General features: G+C 62.2%; 1 protein-coding gene across 3 annotated transcripts in view; it reads right to left on the reverse strand.

Annotated features, from left to right (window-relative positions):
- Positions 1-16,925, reverse strand: part of INPP5A (inositol polyphosphate-5-phosphatase A) — a 146,161-nt gene extending 129,236 nt beyond the window's left edge. For all 3 annotated transcript variants that reach the window (XM_024986036.2, XM_024986037.2, XM_024986038.2), the window contains exon 1: positions 16,570-16,925. In XM_024986036.2, the coding sequence (XP_024841804.1) occupies positions 16,570-16,644 (75 nt within the window). In that variant the 5' untranslated portion in view covers positions 16,645-16,925. The remainder of the gene's footprint in view (positions 1-16,569) is intronic.
- Between the last annotated feature and the right edge of the window lie 5,714 nt (positions 16,926-22,639).

The raw sequence follows: 22,639 nt of genomic DNA on the forward strand, positions 1-22,639 counted from the left end.
CGAACAGCCTTCCCTCTGCTGACGCTCTTGTCCCGTCACTAAGCCGCGCCCGACTCCGCGACCCCACGGGCTGCAGCGCGCCAGGCTTTCCTGCCTTTCACTCTATTAATAGCTCTTCCTTTTCTGTTTTAGACTAAAATGTCTGTTTTTAGGCTCTAATGACAAGCTGCTGGAAAAGAATATTTTAGGCCAAAGTATTGCTGTTCATAGTGACCAGAATTTCATACGGGGCGTGTGAAGACCTACCAGCCGGCATGCCCAGCGGGGGTCACGCAGCCTCAGGGTGACAGCACCCCGGCCAGACAGGGCCCCCGCGGCTCCTGGGCCCCACCCCAGCGCGGAGCAGAGGAGGCCTGCCCACGCCCACCTCGGCAAGGCTGCAGGACCCGCTGCCCCAGGCCCCGGGCAGGCCCGGCGCCCCGCCTCCTGCCCCACGGCAGCGCGAGGGTGGACTCGGCCCAGCGGAGCCGCCTGCTTGTTAAGCTTCCCTTTCCGCTCAGACACCAGCTCCGCCTCCGGCACCTGCGCCCGCGGCTGAGAGCGGGCAACCCGGCCGTGGCCCCCCTGCCACCGACGGCGGGGCTCAGACCTGGGTCAGTGCAGCCACGCCACTTCTAGAGGGGCCTCCACCCCGGGAGGGCCTGGTACTCGCTTCAGACAGAGCCCAGGACAGAGCTCAGTCTCTGTGGGGATGGAAGACTCTCCGTGGGCCCCTGAGGACCCCGAGTGCTGGGCGTGGACGCCAGGCCGACCACTCGGGCCAAGGCGGGCCTCCTCCTACCCAGGCAGGGTCCGGAGTGTGGTTGGCGAGAGCCAGCTCAGCACTCCAGCCAGCCCCAGAGCTGAGACTCTCTCGGGTCCCCCCAAAGCAACTTCGTGCTGGGAGCCGTGACCTTGACCTTCCGCCATGAGGTGTCTTGAGTGGCAGCAGGGGGCCGGCCGCCAGCAGCCTCAGGGAGAGCGGGGCGGGTAGGGGTGGGGCAGGGCACGCGGGGTCGGTGTGTCCCACGGGAAGCTGTTTCCCAAGGACTCGAGTCAACCCGCTGCTCACACTGGTGGCGCCAGGCCCGCCTGGCTGCGAGAAGCGCTTCTCTCCTGGGACGCGGAGCAATGGCAGCAGGGCTCGAGGCCGCATCTGGTCCTCAAGGGCCCCAGGAAACCGCCCAAGGCGGAGAGTGTCCACACTCACGGGGGACCAGGGCTGGACGCAGGGGCAGCCCCCAGAGCCAGCCGCGTGGGCTCCTCCGGGTCGGAGGTGTCCTCGGGCCACCAGGAGGCTGGACAGACTGCCCTGGGGTCGACTCGGACAACCCTAGACCACTGTGCCTGCCTGTGTCAGAGAGGGAGCCCACCATGAAGGGAGCCCACGATGACCCTCAGGGGCTCGGACCTGCCAGCGCGGGGCCCAGGAAGCCAAAGTGTGCAGGAGGCCCTGCTCTGCATTCATTCAAGCAGCAGGCACAGCCAGCAAACTGCAGGGAGGGCCACCTGCCCGGGGCTGGGCGCGGAGGAAAACTGTCCGAAGCTCCTCATGCAGGAAGGGGACCCGGAGTCAGGGCCGGCAGCCACCAGCAGGATGCCAGCTGGGGGTGACGGGCGAAGCCCAGAATTCACGTGGAAACGCAGAGACCCAAGACAGACATAAGAAACGTGAAAAACCAGAAGCTGGCGGACCCATACCTCCTATTTCAAAACTCGCTGTGAACTGCAGTTACCAAGACCCTCTGGTCCTGGCACATGGACAGACGAGAGATGAAGAAAACAGAAATGAGAGGCCAGGAGAAAGTCTATATGTCTACAGTCAGGTAGGGTGGGGGACTACGCTGAACCAGCAAGGCGGTGCAATGGGGGGATCAGTCCTTCCAACAAACAGTGCTGGGCAGCAAGACACGCACACACCCGGGACCCAGGGCGCCGCCCAGCTCCCACGAGGCACAGAAGCACAGTCGGGATGAGTCTAGGAGCTGCGTGCCGGTGCGCCCAGCTCACACGAGGCACAGAAGCACATTCGGGATGAGTCTAGGAGCTGCGTGCCGGTGCGCCCAGCTCACACGAGGCACAGAAGCACAGTCGGGATGAGTCTAGGAGCTGCGTGCCGGTGCGCCCAGCTCACACGAGGCACAGAAGCACAGTCGGGATGAGTCTAGGAGCTGCGTGCCGGTGCGCTTACTCAGGCCCCACTCCGTGCGACCCCAGGGGCTGCAGCCGCTGGGCTCCTCTGTCCACGGGATCCTCCAGGCAAGAAGACTGGAGTGGGCTGCCATGCCCTCCTGCAGGGGGTTTTCCTGACCCAGGGATCCAACCCAGGTGTCCTGCGAGGCAGGCGGATTCTTTACTGTCTGAACCACCTAAGTCAAGGTGAATCTAGAATCTGCATGGAAGAGCTAAAACTGTTAGCTTTAGAGGAAAGACAGGAATAAATCTTCACGACTTTGGACTGGCAATGGGCTCTGTTCTCTCTGCTCTCTCTCCCTCTTGTCTTCCCTGTATTTTTTAAACTGAAGTATAGCTGATTGACTGGAGAAGGAAATGGCAACCCACTCCAGTGTTCTTGCCTGGAGAATCCCAGGGATGGGGGAGCCTGGTGGGCTGCCGTCTCTGGGGTCGCACAGAGTGGACATGACTGAAGCAACTTAGCAGCAGCAGCAGCAGCAGTGCATACTCAGTCACTTTGGTCGTGTCTGACTCTGTGCGACCCCATGGACTGCAGCCCACCAGGCTCCTCTGTCCACGGGATTCTCCAGGCAAGAACACTGGAGTGGGTTGCCGTGCCCTCCTGCAGGGTGCCTTCCCGACCCAGGGATCCAACCCGCATCTCCTGAGTCTCCTGCACTGCAGGCGGGTTCTTCACCGCTGAGCCACCGGGAAGCCTTGTGTTTGGCAGTGTGCACCTGTTAATCCCAAATTCCCGAGTCGCCTGCCCACCTCCGCCCTGCGTAGCCCGTAGCTCTGTTTTCTGTGTTTGTGGGTCTGTTTCTGTCTCATGAATAGGCTCACTTGCACCGCACTGTAGGCCCACATGTGAGCGACACGTGTGTTTCTCTGACTTACTCACTCAGTGTGTTTCTCTCTAGGTCCGTCCCTGCTGCTGCAAACGGGGTTCGCTCGTTCTCTTCACACTGAGCAGTATTCCATGTGCGTGTTCACCATGCCCTCCTTATCCGCGCATCTGCCTGTGGACACGCAGGCTGCCTCTGTGTCTTGGCTGTTGTGAACACTGCCGCTGTGACTGACAGCAGGGCGCAGGCCTCTGCTTGATCAGCTCTTGTCTTTTCCAGGTGCGTGCCCAGGAGTGGGCCTGCAAGATCCGAGGTGGCTCTGCTTCTAATTCATAAGGAACCTCCACACTTCCCCACAGTGGCTGGACCAGTTCACATTCCCCCTGGCAACAGCTTCTTACATGTGACATCCGAAGCACAACCAAAGGAAAAACAAACAAGCTGGACTTCGTCAATGTTTGGAACGCTAGGGCTTCAAAAAGACCCTACCAAGGGTGTGAAAAGAAAGCACGAAGAACGAGAGAAACATTTGCAAATCGTGTGTGTGAGAAGAATCTACAACCAGAATGTGCACAGAAAAGTTCAACAATTAAGGAAAATTGTAAACGGGCAAAAGATGTAAATAAATGCTTTTCCAAAGTAGGTGAACAAACAAACAAACACCCAAGAGGCACATGGCAGGGGGAGGCGGGACGTTCAGGATCATCGGTTGTCAGGGCAACGCAGATCGATGCGCTGCACGCCCAGCAGGGCGGCTGGACTCAAACAGGCGAATAAAAACAAGTGTTTCTGGATGTGGAAAAACCGGAACGCTTGCGTGTTGCTGGTGGGAATTCAAAACGGTGCAGACACTCCGGGAAGCAGTCTGGCAGTTCCTCGAGAAGCTATACACGGCTATCCTGTGACTCAGCAACTCCACGCCTGGATACATACCCAAGGGAATCTAAAACATGTTCACACAAAACCTTAAACACGAATGTTCGCAGCCACACGATGCATAAAACCCACACGTCCATCAGCTGCTGGACGGACAGAGTGTGGTCTGCGCTTCTGCGAGGTGGCGCTCAGTCGTGAACGGGGCAGATTCTGCTACACGCACGACGTGGATGAGCCCTGACCACGGATACGAAAGAGCAGTCAGATCAGGTGTCCGAAGCCGTGTGCAGGAAGCGTCCAGAATAGCCCGATGCACAGACAAGGGGTGGACCAGTGGAGACGAGGGTCTGGGGTTGGGGGCGGGCAGTGACCGCCGACAGTGTCCCAAGGGCGGGGCCGTGTGGCGGCTGCTCAGCCTGGAGAACACGTCAACAGGCTGAGTGGCAGGCTCAGGAAGAGCGGGACGCAGGGTCTGAAGCTTGTCTCGACGTTTGGATGATAATGCGTGTGTGTGTGAGTCACTCAGTCATGTCCGACTCTGCAACCCCCATGGACTGTAGCCCATCCGGCCCTTTGTCCACAGGATTCTCCAGGTAGGAATGCTGGAGTGGGCGGCCCTGTCCTCCATAGACGATGGTAACAACGAGTGAACGCAGCCAGTGCAGACCTCCCGGCAGAATGACGGGCCCTCCACGGCGGGAAACCTTCACAATACGTGGGCCGCAGCTCGGGGGCGAGACCGGATGGGGGTCCAGGCCTAAGGGGCCACGCGGGAGGGAGCCACCGCGGCGCCTACCCGACAGCAAGCACAAAGGCCAGGGCACAGCACCCCAGGCGTGCTGAGCGGGTTTCCTCCAGAGCCAGGAGGGACCCCACCACCTGCTCTGGCTCAGCAGCAGCTCACCAGGTCCTTAAGGGACCCCGAGAGGAGGAGAGGCCACTCGGGGGCCTGAGGGTGCCAGGCTGGGGCTGAAGGGGCAGCAAGGAGAGGCTCCGCGTTGGGGATGCTGAGTGCCTGCTCCCTGCGAGGTCACGCAGCCGTGGGCCCTGGCACCTCCCGGGAATGGGGACCCCACGAGGACAGGAAGAGCTTTGGCCAGGGCCCTGGCGGAGTGGATCTTGGAGGGAGCCCGCGAGCGCACAGAACTCAGCCGACAGAGGGCGCTGGGCTGCGGGGACGCGCCATCCGGGCCCCGCTCCACCTCAAACAGTCCAGAAGCTCGAGTCCAGGCCCAGGGACTCAGCAGCCCGTCCCCAACAAGGCAGGACTGGCCTGGAGGTGCCTTCGCCCAAGATCCGCTCGCCAGGACACACGGACAGACATGCAGCCAGGCTCTGGACGGGGCACCGCGCCCGCCCGCCCCGTTCCAGAGAAGCAGACCCAGCACAGGGGCGCAGTTCTGCGGCCCCACCTGGCGGGCTCTGCTGGGCAGTGAGGACTCCGTTCTCTTACTAATCATCAGAACCTTGTTTTGTGTCCACAGCACAGGTCTGTGGCGCAGCAGCTGCCCAAAACACTGAGGTCTCCCCAGGGTCCATCTGGGCCGGTGGCTAGAAGGCAGCACCCTGCAGAAAGCAGAGGAGGCGCTTTGGGGTACTCCGGGGCTTGCCACGTGACTGCCCTTATGAAAAACAAACTCTCAGGGTCATCACGGCGCACAGACGTCAATTTCCCCGGAAGCTAGGACAAATTCCCAGCTTTCTGAGTGGAGAGGCCACACACTGGTGCTTCCGCTTTGCCACCCTGGGCTCCTTGGGCAGCCCTCCGGAGGGATCCCCTGAACCTGGCGCACTTCCAGGGGCTGGCGGTCTCCAGCAGCACCCCTGAGCGGTCAGAGCGCGCGCCCTCCCGGGTCTGAGTCCCCGCATCCTCCCCTTCCACACCGACTCGTACCAGTTGTTAAACACGCAGACGGGTCACAGGCAGCTCCCTGGAGGAGGGAGCCAACCGTCCACACTGAGGCCTGGCCCCGCGCGTCCCCTACAGGGCCCTGGGCCTGGCATGATCAGATGCACAGACCATTACGGTCCTGCAGCGCCGGCTTCCAGCTCACCGCCCACGTGGGCCAGGCCAGCCCACGCCAGCCACGTGGCCTCACACGCCGGCTCCCCGCTTCCTGCACTGCTCCAGCCCACAACGGCCCCAGCGGCCACCCTGCCTGAGCTCGCCGGCTGACTCCCATGTCCCAGAGCCTTTAGGACCCAGCCCTGCATCCCAGCCCAGGAGACGCTCTGTGGTCTCTGTGTTCAGGGCGTCGCCTGAGCGAGTTACTGCCGAGGTCCCTGATGGTCTCCGGCTTGCACTCAGCAGCCAGGGCGGCCTGGGACCGAGCACGAGGTATGAGCCAGGGGGTCCGAGTCAGCGCGCCCTCTGCCCTGTAAGCAAAGGGCGTCGGGAGCCCGGCCCCAGAGGGCGACGACCGGGGGATGCGCCGGCCCCGCAGGCCATGTGCAGGCGGACCTGTGGGCTCCTAGAGCCTCCTGGACCCTGAGCCTCGGGACCCCCAGCAACCTCCTCCAAATACTCCTCCCACTCTCAGAACGCCCCTCCCAGACCCTGCCCCCCCAGGCCCCACCTGCCCGGCCTCTCCCTGGGCCACAGACCCCTGCTCCGTCAGCCAGGGACGGGAGGGGCAGGCATGAGGGGTGTCGGGCCGGGGGCAGCTCACGAGAGGCCACCAGTTCAGAGACGCCCGGACGGGCTTTGGGGCCGGGCTGGTGGGAGTGCGGCTGGGGGAGGGGCACACCTGCAGGGTGCCCAGTGAGCTCCCCTGGGTGGGCAGCTGCGCTAAACGTCCTCAAAGACGAGCCTCTGAGGGGCTGGTGTCACCGCATACCTACGCTCGGCGGAGGCTGGCCCCGAGGCCCGGGAGCCCTGGGCCGCCCGCACCCCCTGCCCCGTGCCCCCTGCAGCCCCCGTGTCCCCAGGGCCACGCACACAAGGCCGAGGTCCTGGGGGCCGCTGCTCGGCCACCAAGGTGAGCCGCCACCTGCTCTCCTGAGACAGCCCTGTGTCCGCCCCGCCGGCCAGCTCCCGCCACATGCCCCGTGTCCTGCCAGCTGCCTTGATAACCACGACAGCGTCCCGGCTGGCCTGCGCCCCCACCCCCGCCTGGGCCGCTCACCCTGCAGGCGGCCGGGAGGGAAGCAACGCCTCGGCAAAAACAGGAAGTTACAACAGATCTGCAAACTGCGACAGGGATGGAGGAGAAAACAAAAGCAAAACAGCTGTCCCCACAAGCTTGCTGGTTACTTGGACAGATGTCATTCTTAACAGAGTGAGCCCAACAGAAAGGCAAGCCCGCGTCACCTCGAGTTCCAGCACAGCCACCGCAAGTCGCACTCCGCCCTGTGGAGAGGGGTGGACGGCCTGCGCTGGGCCGGGCGCGTGCCCCGAGGCGCCCCAGCTAAGCCCTGGGCAGAGACGCAGTGGGGAGAGCACCCGGACGCCAGCAGGCAAACCGGGACGGTGGGCCTCCCCGGCCCTTCCTGGCGGTCTCCCAGGGCAGGGGCCCCAGCAACGCTGCGGGAGGAGCCCACGAGGGTGCTGGCAGTGCTGATGGCTAGAGCCGGGGCTGCCCCCCATGCCCGGGCTCACCGCGGGGCCAGAGCGCCCCTGCCCAGCTCTCCACCACCCATGCGGAAGCTGCCCCGAAGCCCCTGAAGGCGGGACAGGTGCTCGGAGCGGGGGTCTCAAGCCTCTGGCCCAGCCCAGGTGGTCCCCAGAGCAGCCCCTCTGGGAGGACACAGGGTCCTGAGCCCCCTCCCCAGGGACGCAGGCCCAAGCAGTGACTGTCGTACCCCACAGACCTCCGCAGAGGCCCAACGTGCAGAAATGACCACTGGGTCAGACACAGACGGCAAGAGGCCGGGCTGGGCTGGGGGCAGGCCTCTCGGAGCCTGAACACCTGCCCCCACACGGGGACCAGAGGCAGACGCTGTTCCTAAAGGGGACGGCACAGGCCACAGGGCCGCCTCTTGCTCTTCCAGCACCAAGTGGCCGGAAACACGGGCACCTGACCGCACGCTGCGGCCCTGTGCAACACTGCCCTCCCCGCCCTCGAGCCCAGACGGGCACGGACATAGGGACCCTGTGCCCGGGGGCAGGCGAGGCACCCGCAGGCCAGTGGGAGCTGACCCGAGGCCACGCTGGGCTCACGGCTCCTCTGCCAGGAGAGAAGGCAGTGGGGTGGGCGTGGGGGTCAGCCCCTAACCTGGGGAAGTGCGCCCCGCATCGGGGTCAGCAGGAGGGGGCACGCCTGAGCCCTCCCCTCGCACAGACTGAGCAGCCCACCCCCTGGCAGAGCGCGGGACTCGGCCGGCATGCCAGCCCCTCAGGGAGGGGTGCTGTCCGTCACCCCTGGCCACAGCAGAGCCCCGGACGGTGGCCCCGTGCTCCCACAAGACACTGCTCAGAGGGGCGCCCCCGTCGTAACCCACTGCTGTCCGGGCGAAGCAGGCCTCTCGTGGGGGATTCTGGCTCCCTCTACCCCCCCACCCAGGGAGTGAGAAGGGTGACCCCCAAGGAGCCGCTGCTGTCCACACAGTCAACAGTTTGCCAAAAACCACCCGTGAAACGTGGCAAACTGTGCACCTGTCGGACGCCGGCTGGTCTGTCCAGCCAGCAGAGCAGCGCTCGGCAGGAGGGCCCCAGACAGCCCGAGCCGTGGGACCCTCAGTGACGACAGCTGGGGGGTGAGCAGCTGGGGGCTCAGCCCCGCAGGCGGCCAGGAGGGCTGGGCTTCAGGCTGGATGGTGGGGACCGCTGCACGGCGGCAAACGTTTGTTCTCAGACCGAGGGCTCCACTCTCGCAGGGCAAGCTGCCGGAAATGTGAGTCCGTCTGCCCTGACAGCCACACCTGTGCACCGACCGCCGAGGACAGCTCTGACACTGGGCCCTGATGCCCACAAGGTGCCAGGCAGGGGGCACTTGCCTTCCCCAGCTCAGCCCCCGCCCAGCTCTGACAGGGTCCAGCCGGCCAGAGGGCTGGCTGCAAGTCTGGTTACACGGCCATTGGGGCGGGATCCCAAACCCAGCCCCGCACCACTGGTCAGAGGCCAGCAGGCCCGATCACCCTAAAACATGACAAAAACCCAGGAGCTTGTAATTAATGGGGGGGCAGAGAAGGCAGCAGAGAGCTGGGCAGTGACCTGTGCCGAGGGTACATGTCTGCCACCCCAGGGGCCGGGACTCCTGGACTGATGCCAAAGCACGGAGATGGGAGAACGCGGGTGGTCAGATCTGTCGTGGACGCCTCTCACATCCCTCCGGCAGTGCCCAGGAGTTGAGTACAGTCACCTGTAACCTAGTCTTAAGTAGACTGGGTGGGGGAGGGGGGTCAGTCCTTGAAAACCATGTCACAAGGGTACATCCTCAGGGCCTGGCTCAGGGCTGGTATGCACTAAACTGGACACACTAACCAGAAGGAAGGTCAACCACCCTGATCACAGGTGGGCACCCACTTCTGCTAGCCCCACTTGTGCTGGGGGTAAAGAGTCCAACATTCATGAAACTCACACTGTAGGGGGAAAAATGCCATGGGAAAATTAATGGATAAGAAGTTAACAGATAAATGAAAGGCATAAGATGCTCAGAATACAGTATAAATCAATAATAGAGCAAGCCCGTTACCAGGCCCTGCATAGACGCTGAGTGTAAGGGCTGCAGCCTCCTGATCGCCCACCCACTGACACTCCAGTTTGCCAGCAGCAGTGGGAAGAGGATGCTCTGCTGGGGGAGGGGAGGTGCAGCTGAAGGCGCTCGTGTGGGCGCAAGCCAGGGTCACGCGTAGGGACCCCTGGGAAGGAGCGCGTGAGCATGCTGGGACGTCCTGCTGGCCACACCCGTGGTGAGGGGCCCGCCAGGAAGCCTGAGCACACCCAGCCTGGGACACGGGCGAGGACAAGGCTGCGGCCCACCGAGGCCTCGTGGGGACGGCCGGGACAGGCCGGGCAGCGCCAGGGCCCCACACCCGCCGGGCACCCCGTCGCCCCATGACCCCTGGCGGCCACCGCGCCACTGTCCCTCCTCCCTGCCTGAGGCACAAACGGCCCAGGGTCTCGAGGACCCACGCTGACCCATGGCCGCACTCCCAAGACGGCTGGGCTTCTTACTCAAGGCAAAGCAAAGCTCCGTGAGCCTGGGCAGCGCCATGTGCGTCCCTGATGGTCAGGACCCCTCGCCCTGCACGGGACGGTCAAGACCCCTCGCCGTGCGCGTCCCTGACGGTCAGGACCCCTCGCTGTGCGCGTCCCTAACGGTTAGGACCCCTCGCCGTGTGCACAGCCGCCCACCCCGACTCGTTCCAGGAGCTCGGGGTCTGGCGCTGAGCAGGCGGTGTCCTGGGTCAGGTGCAGGGCGCCCCCACACCCCGCGGCCCTCGCTGCTCAGCCCGCTCACATCCTCCCGCAGTGCAGCCTGAGCCCCACACCGTCCCCATCCCTGCACACACAGTGACCCGAGGGGACCCCTGCCCCAGCGCCATGTCCATCTCCCAAAGAAACCTGCTGCACCTGGTTTGTTTTAGAAAACAGGTCTCATCACCAGAACTAAGTGGATGCAGAGACCATGACTGAAGAAGGGTTGGGAAGACCCCAGGAAGTCCGGGATGCTCCCCAGACAGAGGCCCACATGTGCCCAGCCTCACCCAGACGGCCAAAGGTCCCCACAGGCTCAGGAACACGCGGGCGACCCCTACCCTCCAACTCCGGAGTCACAGAAACCCTCACACAGCAACAGCGTGGGTGACGCCTCTCGTCACTGCGACAGCCTGCAGCCCTGCGCCGGCCCGCGTCTCAGCCGCACTGGGGAGCGGCCCTTCACCCACACGCATCGCCGAGGGCGAGGCCCCCAGTGTCCCCGGGAGTGGGCTGTCCCGCAGCTCAGAGCCCGTGTCCCGCAACTCAGAGCCCGTGTCCCACGAGCTCAGAGCCTGTGTCCTCTGGGGTGGGCCGTCCCGCAGCTCAGAGCCTTTCTCGGGGCGCACCGCCCACCCCAGCCAGCACAAGAGCTCATGTCTAGTCACCCTCAGGCTCATCAGCAGAGCGCCCCGGGCCCCGATTAACTGAGGCAGCCACGTCCGTGTCCACTGGGGAATGCGCCACAGTCTCGCCCCTCCCCCTCCCCCTCCCCGGGCCCACGACCACCCCCCTGAAACTCACTCAGGTGGGAAGGGGCCCCAGCCCCGCAGACACAGAGCGAGCAGGGCCATGGCCCAGGAGACACAGAGCGTGGGGCTGAGACGCCCCTCAGACTCGCCACTGCCTTTCAGACCAGCCTCCCAGCCCCATGCTGACCCCCCTGCATAGGACCCCATTCCTGGACGGGGCCCACCCCCCAGCAGATGCTGCCACCCTGCTTCCCGCCCCTGCCCACCGGGGCAGGCACTGGGGGGTCCACATTGAAGGAGCTGTTCTGCCCTGGCTCCTCAGCAAGGCTCGCCCCCTCCCCTAGGCAGCCTCCCTGCTTCCTCATCCCTACTCCTGGGTCAGACGGCGGGTTCCCTGAATGAGGGATGTCTCCTGGGGGCAGGCCTGGTCTGAGTTCTGTAACTTCCGAATCAGACCTGACACGTCGTGGAATCACCCCCAGCAGGAGCTCCCTTCCCAGAAGCAAACGTCCACCTGAGATGACCCTGGTCAGCAGCAGCAGCCCCTCCTCCCCCGGAAGGCTCGGTCCACGTGCCAACGGAGCGCACGAGGCGGGCCCAGAGCCTGACCGCGCGGAGGGACACAGCCTGAGAGGCAGCGGGTGTGAACACGCCCCGGGACCCCATCCTTCAGGGCTGTTCCCCCAGCTGCCCCGCAGGGCTCACGCCACCGGGTTCAAAACACAAAACATCCGAGACGTTAAAGCTGAGCCGCATCTCTGCCACAGTAGCCTCCGGCCTCCCCCAGCGTCTGCAGCGCCGATGAATGAGGAAAGGCCGCAGGTGACCATGCGCGCCGGCGGCCAGCCAGGGATGGCGGCAGACGGAGGGGGCAGGGACGCCTGTGGACAGACGACGGGCTGCAGACCCCAGGCGCACCGCGGCGGTGGGACCGTGGCTCACTGAGGCCACGAGGAGGTGTGTAGTGCAGGCACGGCCTCTTCACCTGGGGGAGCAACCCCGAAACCCCACCAGGCTGAACCCCACCACACTGGAGCCGGGTGGGACCCCATCTACAGAGAGACCCAAACTCGGGCACACAAACAAAATTCCCACAGGGGAAGGACGCGGAGGTCCCAGGTCAGAGGCAGCAAAGCCAGGACGCAGAGACACCTCCCGCTGCCGTCTCTCCCCCACAGCCGTCCCCACGCTGCCGGGGGCTCGGAGAGGTCTGCAGAGAGGCCCGGGGCTCAGCCTCACCCTGGCCAGCGCCACAGCCCTCGAGGGCCTTGGGGCTGAAGGGACAGTGCAGGAAGCACCGCCTCTGAAACTGAGACACGCCACCGTCCTCGAGGAGATCTGGCCACCGGTCCTCAGCTCTGGCCAAATGCTCTGGCCCTTCCCTGGGGCTGGGGGCTCCTCCTACCTCCTGGGCGTCCGTGTACAGAGCTAGTGAAAGACCAGAGTCCCAAGAGACGAGCTCCCTTGAAGCAGCACGCCATCCTGGGAGGCGGGGCAGAGGCCCAGAACAAGACTTGGAGAAAAGACGGGGGACGCTGGGCGCTGGAGGATGAGCAGAAATCGGAACCCTCGAGCTGGGCTGGCGAGGACGCAGAGCGCACGATGCTGCACAATGGCCGGCAGTTCCTCAAAAGGCTCAGCGCGAGTCACACAGGCCCGGCCGACCCCTGTCCCAAGAACGGGCCCAGGAGAAGCAGAACGTGCATGGAAGGCCGCCCAGACACCCAGCGCCGGCAGGGGACAAACGGCCGGACGGCAGAGCGGTCCTTGGCCACCAGAGTGACGGACACGCTGACATCCAGCTGCTGAGCTCTGAAAATGCCAGCCAGCTGCTCTTACAAACTCACGAGACACCCAGGACAGGCAGACACACAGAGACAGGAAGCAGACAGGTGCTGACCAAGGGCTGGGGGCTTCTGGGGAGACGGCGGCAATTAGGGGGAGGGGGCAGCTAAGGCGTACGGAGTGTCCTTTCCAGAAAACAAGTTTACGCTGACTGTGGGGACAGTCACACAGCTGTGTGACTCCAGAAACCGCTGGGCTGTACACCTCCCAGGAATGAAGTCCATGTACGTGAATGACGCCTTGGTGAAGCCATCACCAAATGCAGCTCCTCCAAGAAGTGGGGGGACTCCCCCCATCAGAGCAAGTGAGAGGGCTGGGACCAAGGCCGGCCCTGCATGAGGCCCCCATGGGCCCCCTGCACACAGGGCTGGGGAGGCGGAGACAGAGCTGGAGGGGGACCCAGGGCAAGGGGCTTTCAGGACGGAATGGGAATGGGGCTACAGGGCAAACAGACGATGCTGGAGGGAGACGCACAGGTGAATGAGGCGCCCAGCCCGGCACAGGGGCTCCCAGACCCCAACACACAGCCGGCGGCAGCCCCAGGTCCGGGCACAGAGAGGGCTGCTCCCAAGCAGACAGGGGGAGGTGGGAGACGGCTCAAGGCTGATGCGGCCGGGAAGGCACAGCAGGACCGGTGCTCCAGGCAGACACCCAAGAGCGAGCCGCGCTCTCAGAACCCCGCTGTTGGCTTCATCTCCTTCCCAAGAAGCAGCCTTACCATGTAAGGGTGGGACCGCGCTCTGAAGCCACAGCTGCAGGAATCCACCTTCCCAGCTAACTTCTAGCAAAAAAAAAAGCCCACCACGTAAAGAACCAACAGCTAGCAGCCTCGCTCGTCTAAAGTCAGCAAAGCAGTCAGGTGAGGGGTCTTGCCAGCAAGCGGCTCGGGGCAGCAGGAGCCCAACCGGCGACTGCGGACAGCCTTGGGCTCCCTGGGGCGCGGGGGGCAGCCCCCTGCTGCATGCTCGCCCCCAGCCAGGATGGAGGCCCTGGGTCCGGGGGTGAGGCAGGTCCCAGCTTTGTCCACAGCAGGACAACCTGAGGGCTCACGCTCTATCCCACCACCTCCCGCGCGACCGGCAGGGCCTGCCAGGGCTGTGACATGCGAGGACATCTTCCTTCTAAGAGAACCTACAGCGGTCTCAGTTTCCGCCATCCTCGGTCTCTCTGGACTGACCGGCGGGGGCTGACTGAGGACTCTTCGGGCACTCCATAATTAAGCGGGAAAAGTTTGAGAACCACTGTACTATGGACTCTGCCCACCCCCAGGTGTGTAGCACTGCACAGTGGGGAGCAACACAAGGGCCCGTAGGGGACAAGATGCTCAGCCACCCGAGACCCGACGGAGCCCGGGGGGGCATGCGAGGACACAGCCGACCACAGACAGGACGCTCTGCAGCTCGCAGGGGGTTAGGGCCAAGCCACGTGGAAGTCCACATCCAGTGCTCCACGGGGTCACTGCTGGACGAGGAGGGGCAGCCAGGGGAGCCCACGGGGCTGTACCAGCAAACACAGCCACCTGTCGCTTGAGCACGAAAGGAGACCGTGCCCACCCAGCACGGCCATCCCCACCCACCCGCGTCCCCCACCCGGCAGGGCCATCCCCACCCACCCGCGTCCCCCACCCAGCAGGGCCATCCCCACCCACCCGCGTCCCCCACCCAGCACGGCCATCCCCACCCACCCGCGTCCCCCACCCCAGCAGGGCCATCCCCACCCACCCGCGTCCCCCAGGAGGGGGCCGGTGTCGCCCACCACACGGCCCGGCCACACGGCGGAGCTTGGTTTCCAGATGATGAAACTGGGCCGTCTGAGCAGCGTCAGTGCGCAGGGCGCACGCCACACAAGACAGAGTCATGGAGCAGCCCTCTTGAGGCCTCCCACGAAGCGAAGAGTCAGAGCGTCCTTTACTCAGGCAACGGCTGCTTTCCCCGGCCAGGCTCCGGGGGACTGGTCCACACCCACCCCTGCTTCTCCACGCCGCTGAGGAGGGACGGTCCTCAGCCAAGCTGCGCACGTTAAGAAAGATGTGGGTGAGGACAGACACGTCTCTCCTGGCCCTTGAGTCGAAAGCCACCGAGCAGAATTAACCTGTGCACGGCTTACCAAAACAAAGGTTCCTTCACGATACAAACAAGATGCAGCGCTCCACGCCGCCTTTCAGAAGAATGGGAAGTCGGAGAGAGGCTGGTGCTAACCAAAAGTAAACCAAGTGAGCCACTTTAACATCCATGGAGGGAAGCGTGTGTACACAGCTGAAACACAACAGAAACACTAGAGCTCGGGGTCAGAAAATTGTTGGGAAGAACGTCTGCACAGCAAAATTCTCTTCCCTTTGAGACTGAAATACCCCACCGTGCTTAATTTTCCTGACATTTCTGAGGCTCTGAAGCCACAGCTAACGGATCTGAATCATCTGAGTAAAACCATGTTAGAGTGGATGTTACTGGAAAGCCAAGAATAGAATGCTAAATATACAGACACACACCCAGACCGGGCACTTTTGTAGAAAATGATCAAACGTGAAACTAGATAAAGCTGTCCTGTCCGTGCCAGAGGCAAGCAGGTCACCCCCAGCAGGGAAGTACAGAACGCCGGCCTGGAAGCTAAAAACAGAAAAACACAAAAGTAGCGCCCACCTTTGATTAATAAAATCACTCCTCGCCTGTGCATGAACTTAGCCCAAGAAACACCTCACCGAAGCTCACTGCCAGCCAGCAAAGGAAGGCAGAGGTGGAAGGCATGTTTGCCCCATGGTCTGCTTGGTCAAGGGGCCGCCCCACCGCTCATCTCCGTGGGGGTGGGGGGGTGTAGTGCGGGGCTGCCTGGAGCTCCATCTGGGCCATCACCCTCTTTTCTTAAACAAGCACGCCACTTGGAGCCGCATTCTGCTTTATTTGGGTTGGCAGTGTAAGTACCAACAGCGGGGTGGCACCGCGGCTACAACGTGAACTAGGTCAGCTTGGGCCTGCCTCCGGAGCCGGGGGAGCACCAGGCCTTGGCTGACTCTTCTCCCAGTGGCCTCGGGTGCCGGGTGGGAGGCCCCAGAAGGTAAAGGCCTCGGACAGTCGGCATCCTTTTTCTGGCCTTGAAAAGCTTCTCGCATCTTTCTCTTTAACAGGCAAGAAACATAAAGTCCTCCAGGCTTTCAACAGAAGCCCCTTGTTTGAGAACTAGAGAGATACTAAGTTACAAGGTAAAATGAGGGCGCCCACACCTGGGGGCAGCCACAGGCTAGGCAGGGAGACAGGCAGACCGGCAGAGGCCAGGGCCATGGACTAGAGAGTTGGGAGTCAGCGGCCAGAAGTCAGGCATTGGGGCCCGGGAGACACGGGCTGGGTCTGGGAACCCAGGGTTCAGGGTCAAGCTTCCTGGGTCAACACTGGGTACAGGGTGTGGGGCCCTCGAACTGGGGTTTGGAGTCAGGACTGGGGACCGTGGACAGGGATCAGGACTAGGATTTAGGGACCTGGGCTCAGGGACTGGTCTCCGGGTTCAACCCATGGAGTTTGAAGGCTGGACCTGGAGACCAGGATTCCAGGGACGGGGCTAGGCTCCCGGGTCCAGCGCTCAAGTCTCTGCCTGGGTGCCAGGGATCCGGCCCGGGTCCCGGGGTCCCAGGGCTCAGGACTCGGGGTCTGGGTCCTGGGACTTCGGGCTTCGGGACCGAGATCCTGGTCCCGGGGCTCAGGGTCCGCGGTCCGGGGGTCCGGGATCCCGGGTCCGGCGCCACACTTACGTCGTCGAAGAGCGAGCCCACGTTGGCCGTGACCAGCAGCACCGCGGTGCCCGGAGAAGCCGCCTTGCCCGCCATCGCGGCCTGGGCCGGGGCAGCCGCTCTCCGGAGCCGGCCGGCCGGGGTCTCCGCGCGCCGCGGCGTCAGCTGCGCCGAGGGCCGGCCCCGGGGCGCATCGCGGGCTCGGCCGGTCGGGCCGGGCCGGGCCGGGGTCCGGCCGCGCTCGCTCTCGATCTCCGCGGCCCCGCGCCCGTCGCTCTCCGCCCGCGATCACCGCGGCCCGGGCGCAGCCATTAGATTCGCGGCCGCCGGAGCTCCCGCAGCGCCACCGCCGCCGAGAGCAGAGGCCAGGCCCGCCCGGGCCGGGGGCGGGGCGACGGCGGGGCGGGGCCTGCGGAAGGTGGAACCGGGGTACGAGGGGCAGGGCGGGGCCTGCGGGGGGCGGGGCGGGCACTGGGGAGGGGACGGGCATGAGGGCGGGGCGGGGCGGGGAGTGCGCGGAGGGCGGGGTGGGGGGGGGGGGCATTGGAGGGGCGGGGCTTGGGAACAGGGCGGGGCCCGAAGGGCGGGGTCTGCGCGGGGCGCTCGGGAGTTAGCCTCCGCCGCGTTCCTGTCAGTCAGCGGCCGCCCCGCCTTCCCCCGCGCCGCGGCTGCGCACAGACTCCTCCCGCAGCCCATGACGTCACGGCCCTGCTCCCACAGGGCACGTCTTAAAGGGGCCGCGCGCTGCTCGTGGCTGCTGCCTAGCGCGACCCCCTGGCCCTCAGGCGAGGCTTGCGGCGGGAGCGCATGGCCCCGTGTGAACTGCGCAGGACCCGCACAGAGGAGGGCGGCGAGGCCAGGCCACCGGGCCGCGGGCTGAGGGCCGCCGGCGTGCCGGGCCGGTGGTGTCACCCAGCGCACGCCGCGCGCCCGGCGGTCCGCGGAGGAGACTGGACGCGGGAATAGGCGACAGGGAGCCGCGCTGAAGCTGGCGATGGGCGCCGTCCGCGCGGCCGATGCGGGTCGCGCGTGGTTCCGGGGGCTCTGAAGGCGCCTGGCCGACGGCCTCCTCCCAGCGGCGCTGGGCTCCGGGGGCGTGTCCAGAGGGCGTGTCCAGGGGGACAGTGTCGGGGTGGCGGGGGGAGAGTGTCCGGGGGGACAGTGTCGGGGAGGGGGGAGAGTGTCCGGGGGGACAGTGTCCAGGGGGCGTGTCCAGGGAGACAATGTCCAGGGGGGACAGTGTCCAGAGGGCATGTCCAAGGGGACAGGGTCCAGGGGGCGTGTCCAGGGGGACAGTGTCCAGGGGGAGTATCCAGGGGGACAGTGTCCAGGGGGCGTGTCCAGGGGGAGTGTTCAGGGGGGACAGTGTCCAGGGGGGACAGTGTCCAGGGGGAGTGTTCAGGGGGGACAGTGTCCAGGGGACACAGGGCAGGGCATAGCCCTGCGGGGAAGCCGTCCCCTCCTGCCCGCATAAAGCCTGTCCGGTCCCCGCGGCGGCTGGCTGTGGACCAAACGTGTCCCCAGAGTCCCCAGATGAGGCCCACTCCCAGTGTGGCCGCCTGTGTGACCTGCCTCTGGAGGTTAATTAAGGTTACAGGCGGTGATGAGGGTGGGACTGTTTCTCAACAGCCTTGCTTCTATAAGAAAAGACCCAGGGCACTCGCTTCCCCCCACCAGCTCCCAGTTTGGACAGAAAACAAGAAGAGGTCATGGGAACACAGTCTGCCGGTGGCTGTCCACAAACCAGAAACAGAACTGGAAGAAAAAAATCACTGTCGCTTAGGTGCAGGCTGTGGTGTTCGGGCTCGGCAGTGTGAGCTGACTGACACTGCGTCTCTCTTGCTTTTTGACAGGAGCAGCCCGGGCCGAGGGCACCCTCACAGAAGCTGGTCCGGAGCCCTCGCTGCCGCCCAGAGCCTGTCCTGGGCAGTGGCATCGCCCCCTACCTCGGCTGTTTTCTCCCTCCTGCCCCAGTTCACTGCGGTCAGGAGCAAACCCCACTGCACACGTGCACACCCACACACACATTCACTCTGAGACTGTGCCTAGGTTAGGGGAAACTAGAGAGACTCTAACCCCTTGCCCCCAGCCAACATCGCGCCGACCTCAGGGATGTCCACGCTGAATACCAGGCCTTCTGGCCGCTCAAGCCTCCATCACTCCAAGATGGCACCCCTTCCTCTCCCGCTCCAAGTCGTCAACAGGTCCTCCCACCCAGGGATGCCCTGACCCCTCAGCAGGGGAGGATTTGTAGTCAGAGGTGTTCCCGCTGGGTCGGCAGGCCTCCACACCTATTCCTCCTCCCTCTGGCCACCCCGTCCGTGTGGCTCCAGCTGCTCTGCAGCCACCGTTTCCTTCCCTCTGTCCGCTCCCTTTGCTGCAGACCTGGTCCTTAGAGTCGGGCCGTCTCTCCCCAGGGCCAGTGGGCTGCTCCCTCCCAGGCCCTCAGAGCACAATGGGGACCCTCACTGTGATCACGGTCTCCTAATTCAGCCGTGCGCCCGGGTGCCTCACTGGACAGGGCCATCTCAGACCCAGCTCATGGCCACAGATTCCTGATTGCTGCTGTCTCGGACCCGCGACCATGGCAGGGTCCAGGCCACATGCCCTGGGGGTGACTCAACCAGCTTCTTCCGGCTTGTCAGGCTTCTCAGTGTCCCTGGTTGCATCAGACCCCTCTGACCCCTGCCGCCGCACCCCACTGACCCCTGCCACCTCACCCCACACATCCATGTCACATCACTCACCTCACCATGGAAACCAGACTCTCCGGTCCCCTCGGCCTGTCAACTGCCTCCCGTCCCGCACCACGTGGCACAGCCTGTCACAGAGAAACATCCAGAAACATGTATTGCGTGAATCGATGACATGCAGGAGTCATCTCCATGCCCAGGGCCAGGGCTGCCCAACCTTCAGAGTGAAACTGAATGTTGACCACCTGTGTTAGAAGCCACGTTCACGAAATCGTTTTTGCTCGATGCCCTTCTTTGCCTTTTGAACATTGTTCTGTGTTTGTTACCTTTGCAATAATAGTAAGGAAAAGGAGGAGGAGAAAGAAGTTCTGCAAAGTTTCAGGAGAGAACTGGCCCGCCTGCCTTGGCTTTCTGCCTTTGATCATCTACATAGAAAATCCTCAACAATCTACAAAACATGCCACTGAAAAAGTGAATTTAACAAGTTCATGGAATTCAAGTCAGTATTCAGAAATCAGTTGTACAGCTATATATCAGAATGAACATTGGAAGAATAAAATTTTAAATCATTTCCATTTATAATCGTGAGAAAGTGAAAATGTGTAGGAATAAATGTAACAAAAGGTATACAAGAAACCTGCAAAACATGGAGAATTAAAGGTAAAGAAGATCTGAGGACTGCCCTGGAGGTCCAGTGGTTAAAACTCTGCTTTCCAATAAACGCAGGGGGTGAGCGTCAATCCCTAGTTGGGGAGTTAAGATTCCACACACCTCACAACCAAAAAATCAAAACATGAAACAGAAGCAACACTGTAATAAATTCAACAAAGGCTCTAAAAATGATCCACATCAAAAAAATTTAAAGAACATCTAAGTAAATGGGGAGATACAACGTATTTGTGGGTTGAAAAATTCTGAGATGTGAAAATGTCAGTTTTCTTCAACTGATGCCCAGATTTCATGCAATCCCACTCTAACCTCAGAAAGCTTGTTTTGTTTGATTTTCTTTAGAAATTAACAGGTCGATTCTAAAAGATATATGGAGAGGTAAAATACGTAGACGAGATAAGAGAGTTGTGAAAAGAGCAAAGCTAGTGTCCTCACATTGCCTGGATGGAGCCTGACCATGAAGCTACAGAAACAAGGACGGTTCCGTCGGCAGGGCAGACACGTGGATCCGAGGGCAGAACAGGGAACCTGTGTCTGTGTGGTCATCAGTTTAGACAAAGGAGCCAAATCTATGGGGAAAGGCTTGTCTTTTCCACTGACGGTTCTGGGATCCACTGGACATCCATGTGAAGCCAAGTAAAGCTTGATGCACATGATATCAAAGGGACCTAGAAACGGATCATAGACCCAGCACAGCAGCTCAAGCTTCTAGGGACACTTGAGGGTATTTCTGGGACTTGGGGCTGCGCAGGCTTTCTTAGCGAGGACACCAAACTCGCTGCTTATAAACGAAAGAGAAAAAGAAAAAAATGCATTTTATTGAAATTTTAAAACTGTGTTCTTTGAGAAACAATGTTAATAAAATAGAAAGAGGCACCCTTTTAATGCTCCCGCGTCCATCAGGAGAATGGGCGGAGTGAGAATCCTGGAGCCCACACACAACGGAATAATGCTCAGTGACAGAAACGACACAGGCCAGGCTCGGGTGCTCCAGACACAAACGCATCACTCTTTCTGTGACTTCTGAAGAGGGCACCTCTGTCCCCCGTGGCTGCGGGTCCCAGGGTGGGAGAGGGTTGCATGCCAGGGGCAGATGAGGGAGCTTGTTGGGAGAAGGAAACATCCGTGATGTTGGTTGCAGTGGTGGCGATCGGCGCTGTATACGTTTGTTGAAACTCGCAGAACTGTCCACTGAGCACGCGTGCATTTCACTGTAAGAAAACCTCAAGAAGGTGGATCTGAACCATTTGGAAAGGAAAATAGACTAACCATTATGATTGTGCACATCTACAATTTCTTTTTTAAAGATTTTCACTACTTTATTTTTTATTTTATTAATTTACTGATTTTTGGCTTCTCTGAGTCTTCGCTGCCGCAGGCAGGCTTCCTCTAGCTGTGGCGAGCAGGGGCTTGTCTTACCGCAGAGCGTGGGCTCTAGGGCAAACAGGCTCAGTTGCCCCTCCGCACGTGGGATCTTCCCAAACCAGGCAGGGGTCAAACCCTTGTCCCCTGCATCAGCAGGCAGATTCCTTACCTCTAGGCAAGTCCCATCTGCAATTTCTTACACATGATAACATAAACTCAAATCCTCTAAAACTGGGACGTTCTTCTTTAGTTTGTTTATTGGCATAACCTGGAAAGTACGGCAAGCTGGAGTCTTCCCAGCCCGAGAATCCCTGTGTGTCTCCCGTGCAGACGTGGTTCCCCGACCCCTGCTCTTCGGGTTGCGCGGTATGTGCGGTATGCAGAAATCTAAATCTTTCTAAAATCTGCACCTAAATTCCATCTGGTCCCAAGGGTTTCGGGTGAGAGATATGGAGCTTGAATTGTGACAGCGCCTGAGAAGACAGACCGGTTCAGACCTGCACTTTCATTCTGAGAAAATGCCCTCCAGCCTCTGGAAAAGGGACAGCAAGGGGCTGTTCTCCATCACCCACCCCATCCCCCCAGCCTCCCGGGGGTCTGATCAGACCAGAGCCCAAGGAGCTGCAGGCACCTGGTGGGGGGTGGGGGCGGAGGGGCGCCTGGCTGTGAGACTGGCCTGGGGCCCAGAGCGGTGTCAACAACACAGCTCCGCTGAAGAAACGGAGCCTCCAAGCGAGGGGCTCACTATCCCGAGCTCCAGCAGCACCTTACGCAGCTCTGCAGGGCTGGGAGGAGGCTCGGGACGCCTGTCCTGACTTCAGAGGCCCTTCACAGCTCCTCCTCTAGGTCCCCTGCAGGGCTGGGAGGAGGCTCCGGACGCCTGTCCTGACTTCAGGGGCCCTTCACAGCTCCTCCTCTAGGTCTGTGCTCGCCGCTCCGTAAAATTAAGAGCGTCATCACTGTTCCCAAACTTCTAAGGTTTGGGGCAACCTGCCGGCCTGGGCCTCGCAGTCTGGACCCTTTGGCCACTCACCCCCAAACGCTGACCATCCTGACCTTCCCCTCGCAGCCTGGCCTAGGGGTGAGCCTGGCGCTTGACTTTAGGGGGAATAGAGTGAACCGCGGTTCCTCGGGGCAGAGTCTCAGCGAGCCCTGCTGTCTGGGGAGGGTGCCTAAACCCCGCCCCCTTGGCATAAACATATCGCTGACAGGGCCAAGTTATTTACATAAAATTATGTAGACAGAAATGCTGGCCTCTCTGTGATTCTAGCAGGCAAGTGCTCACACATCCATCAGGTGGGCTCCCCGGGTATGGCTGCCCAGGCCAAGGGACCGCCAGCCAGGGTTAATTAACCCTCTGTAGT

The sequence above is a fragment of the Bos taurus genome, chromosome 26 (genome assembly GCF_002263795.3).
Source record: "Bos taurus isolate L1 Dominette 01449 registration number 42190680 breed Hereford chromosome 26, ARS-UCD2.0, whole genome shotgun sequence".
Lineage (NCBI taxonomy): Eukaryota > Metazoa > Chordata > Mammalia > Artiodactyla > Bovidae > Bos > Bos taurus.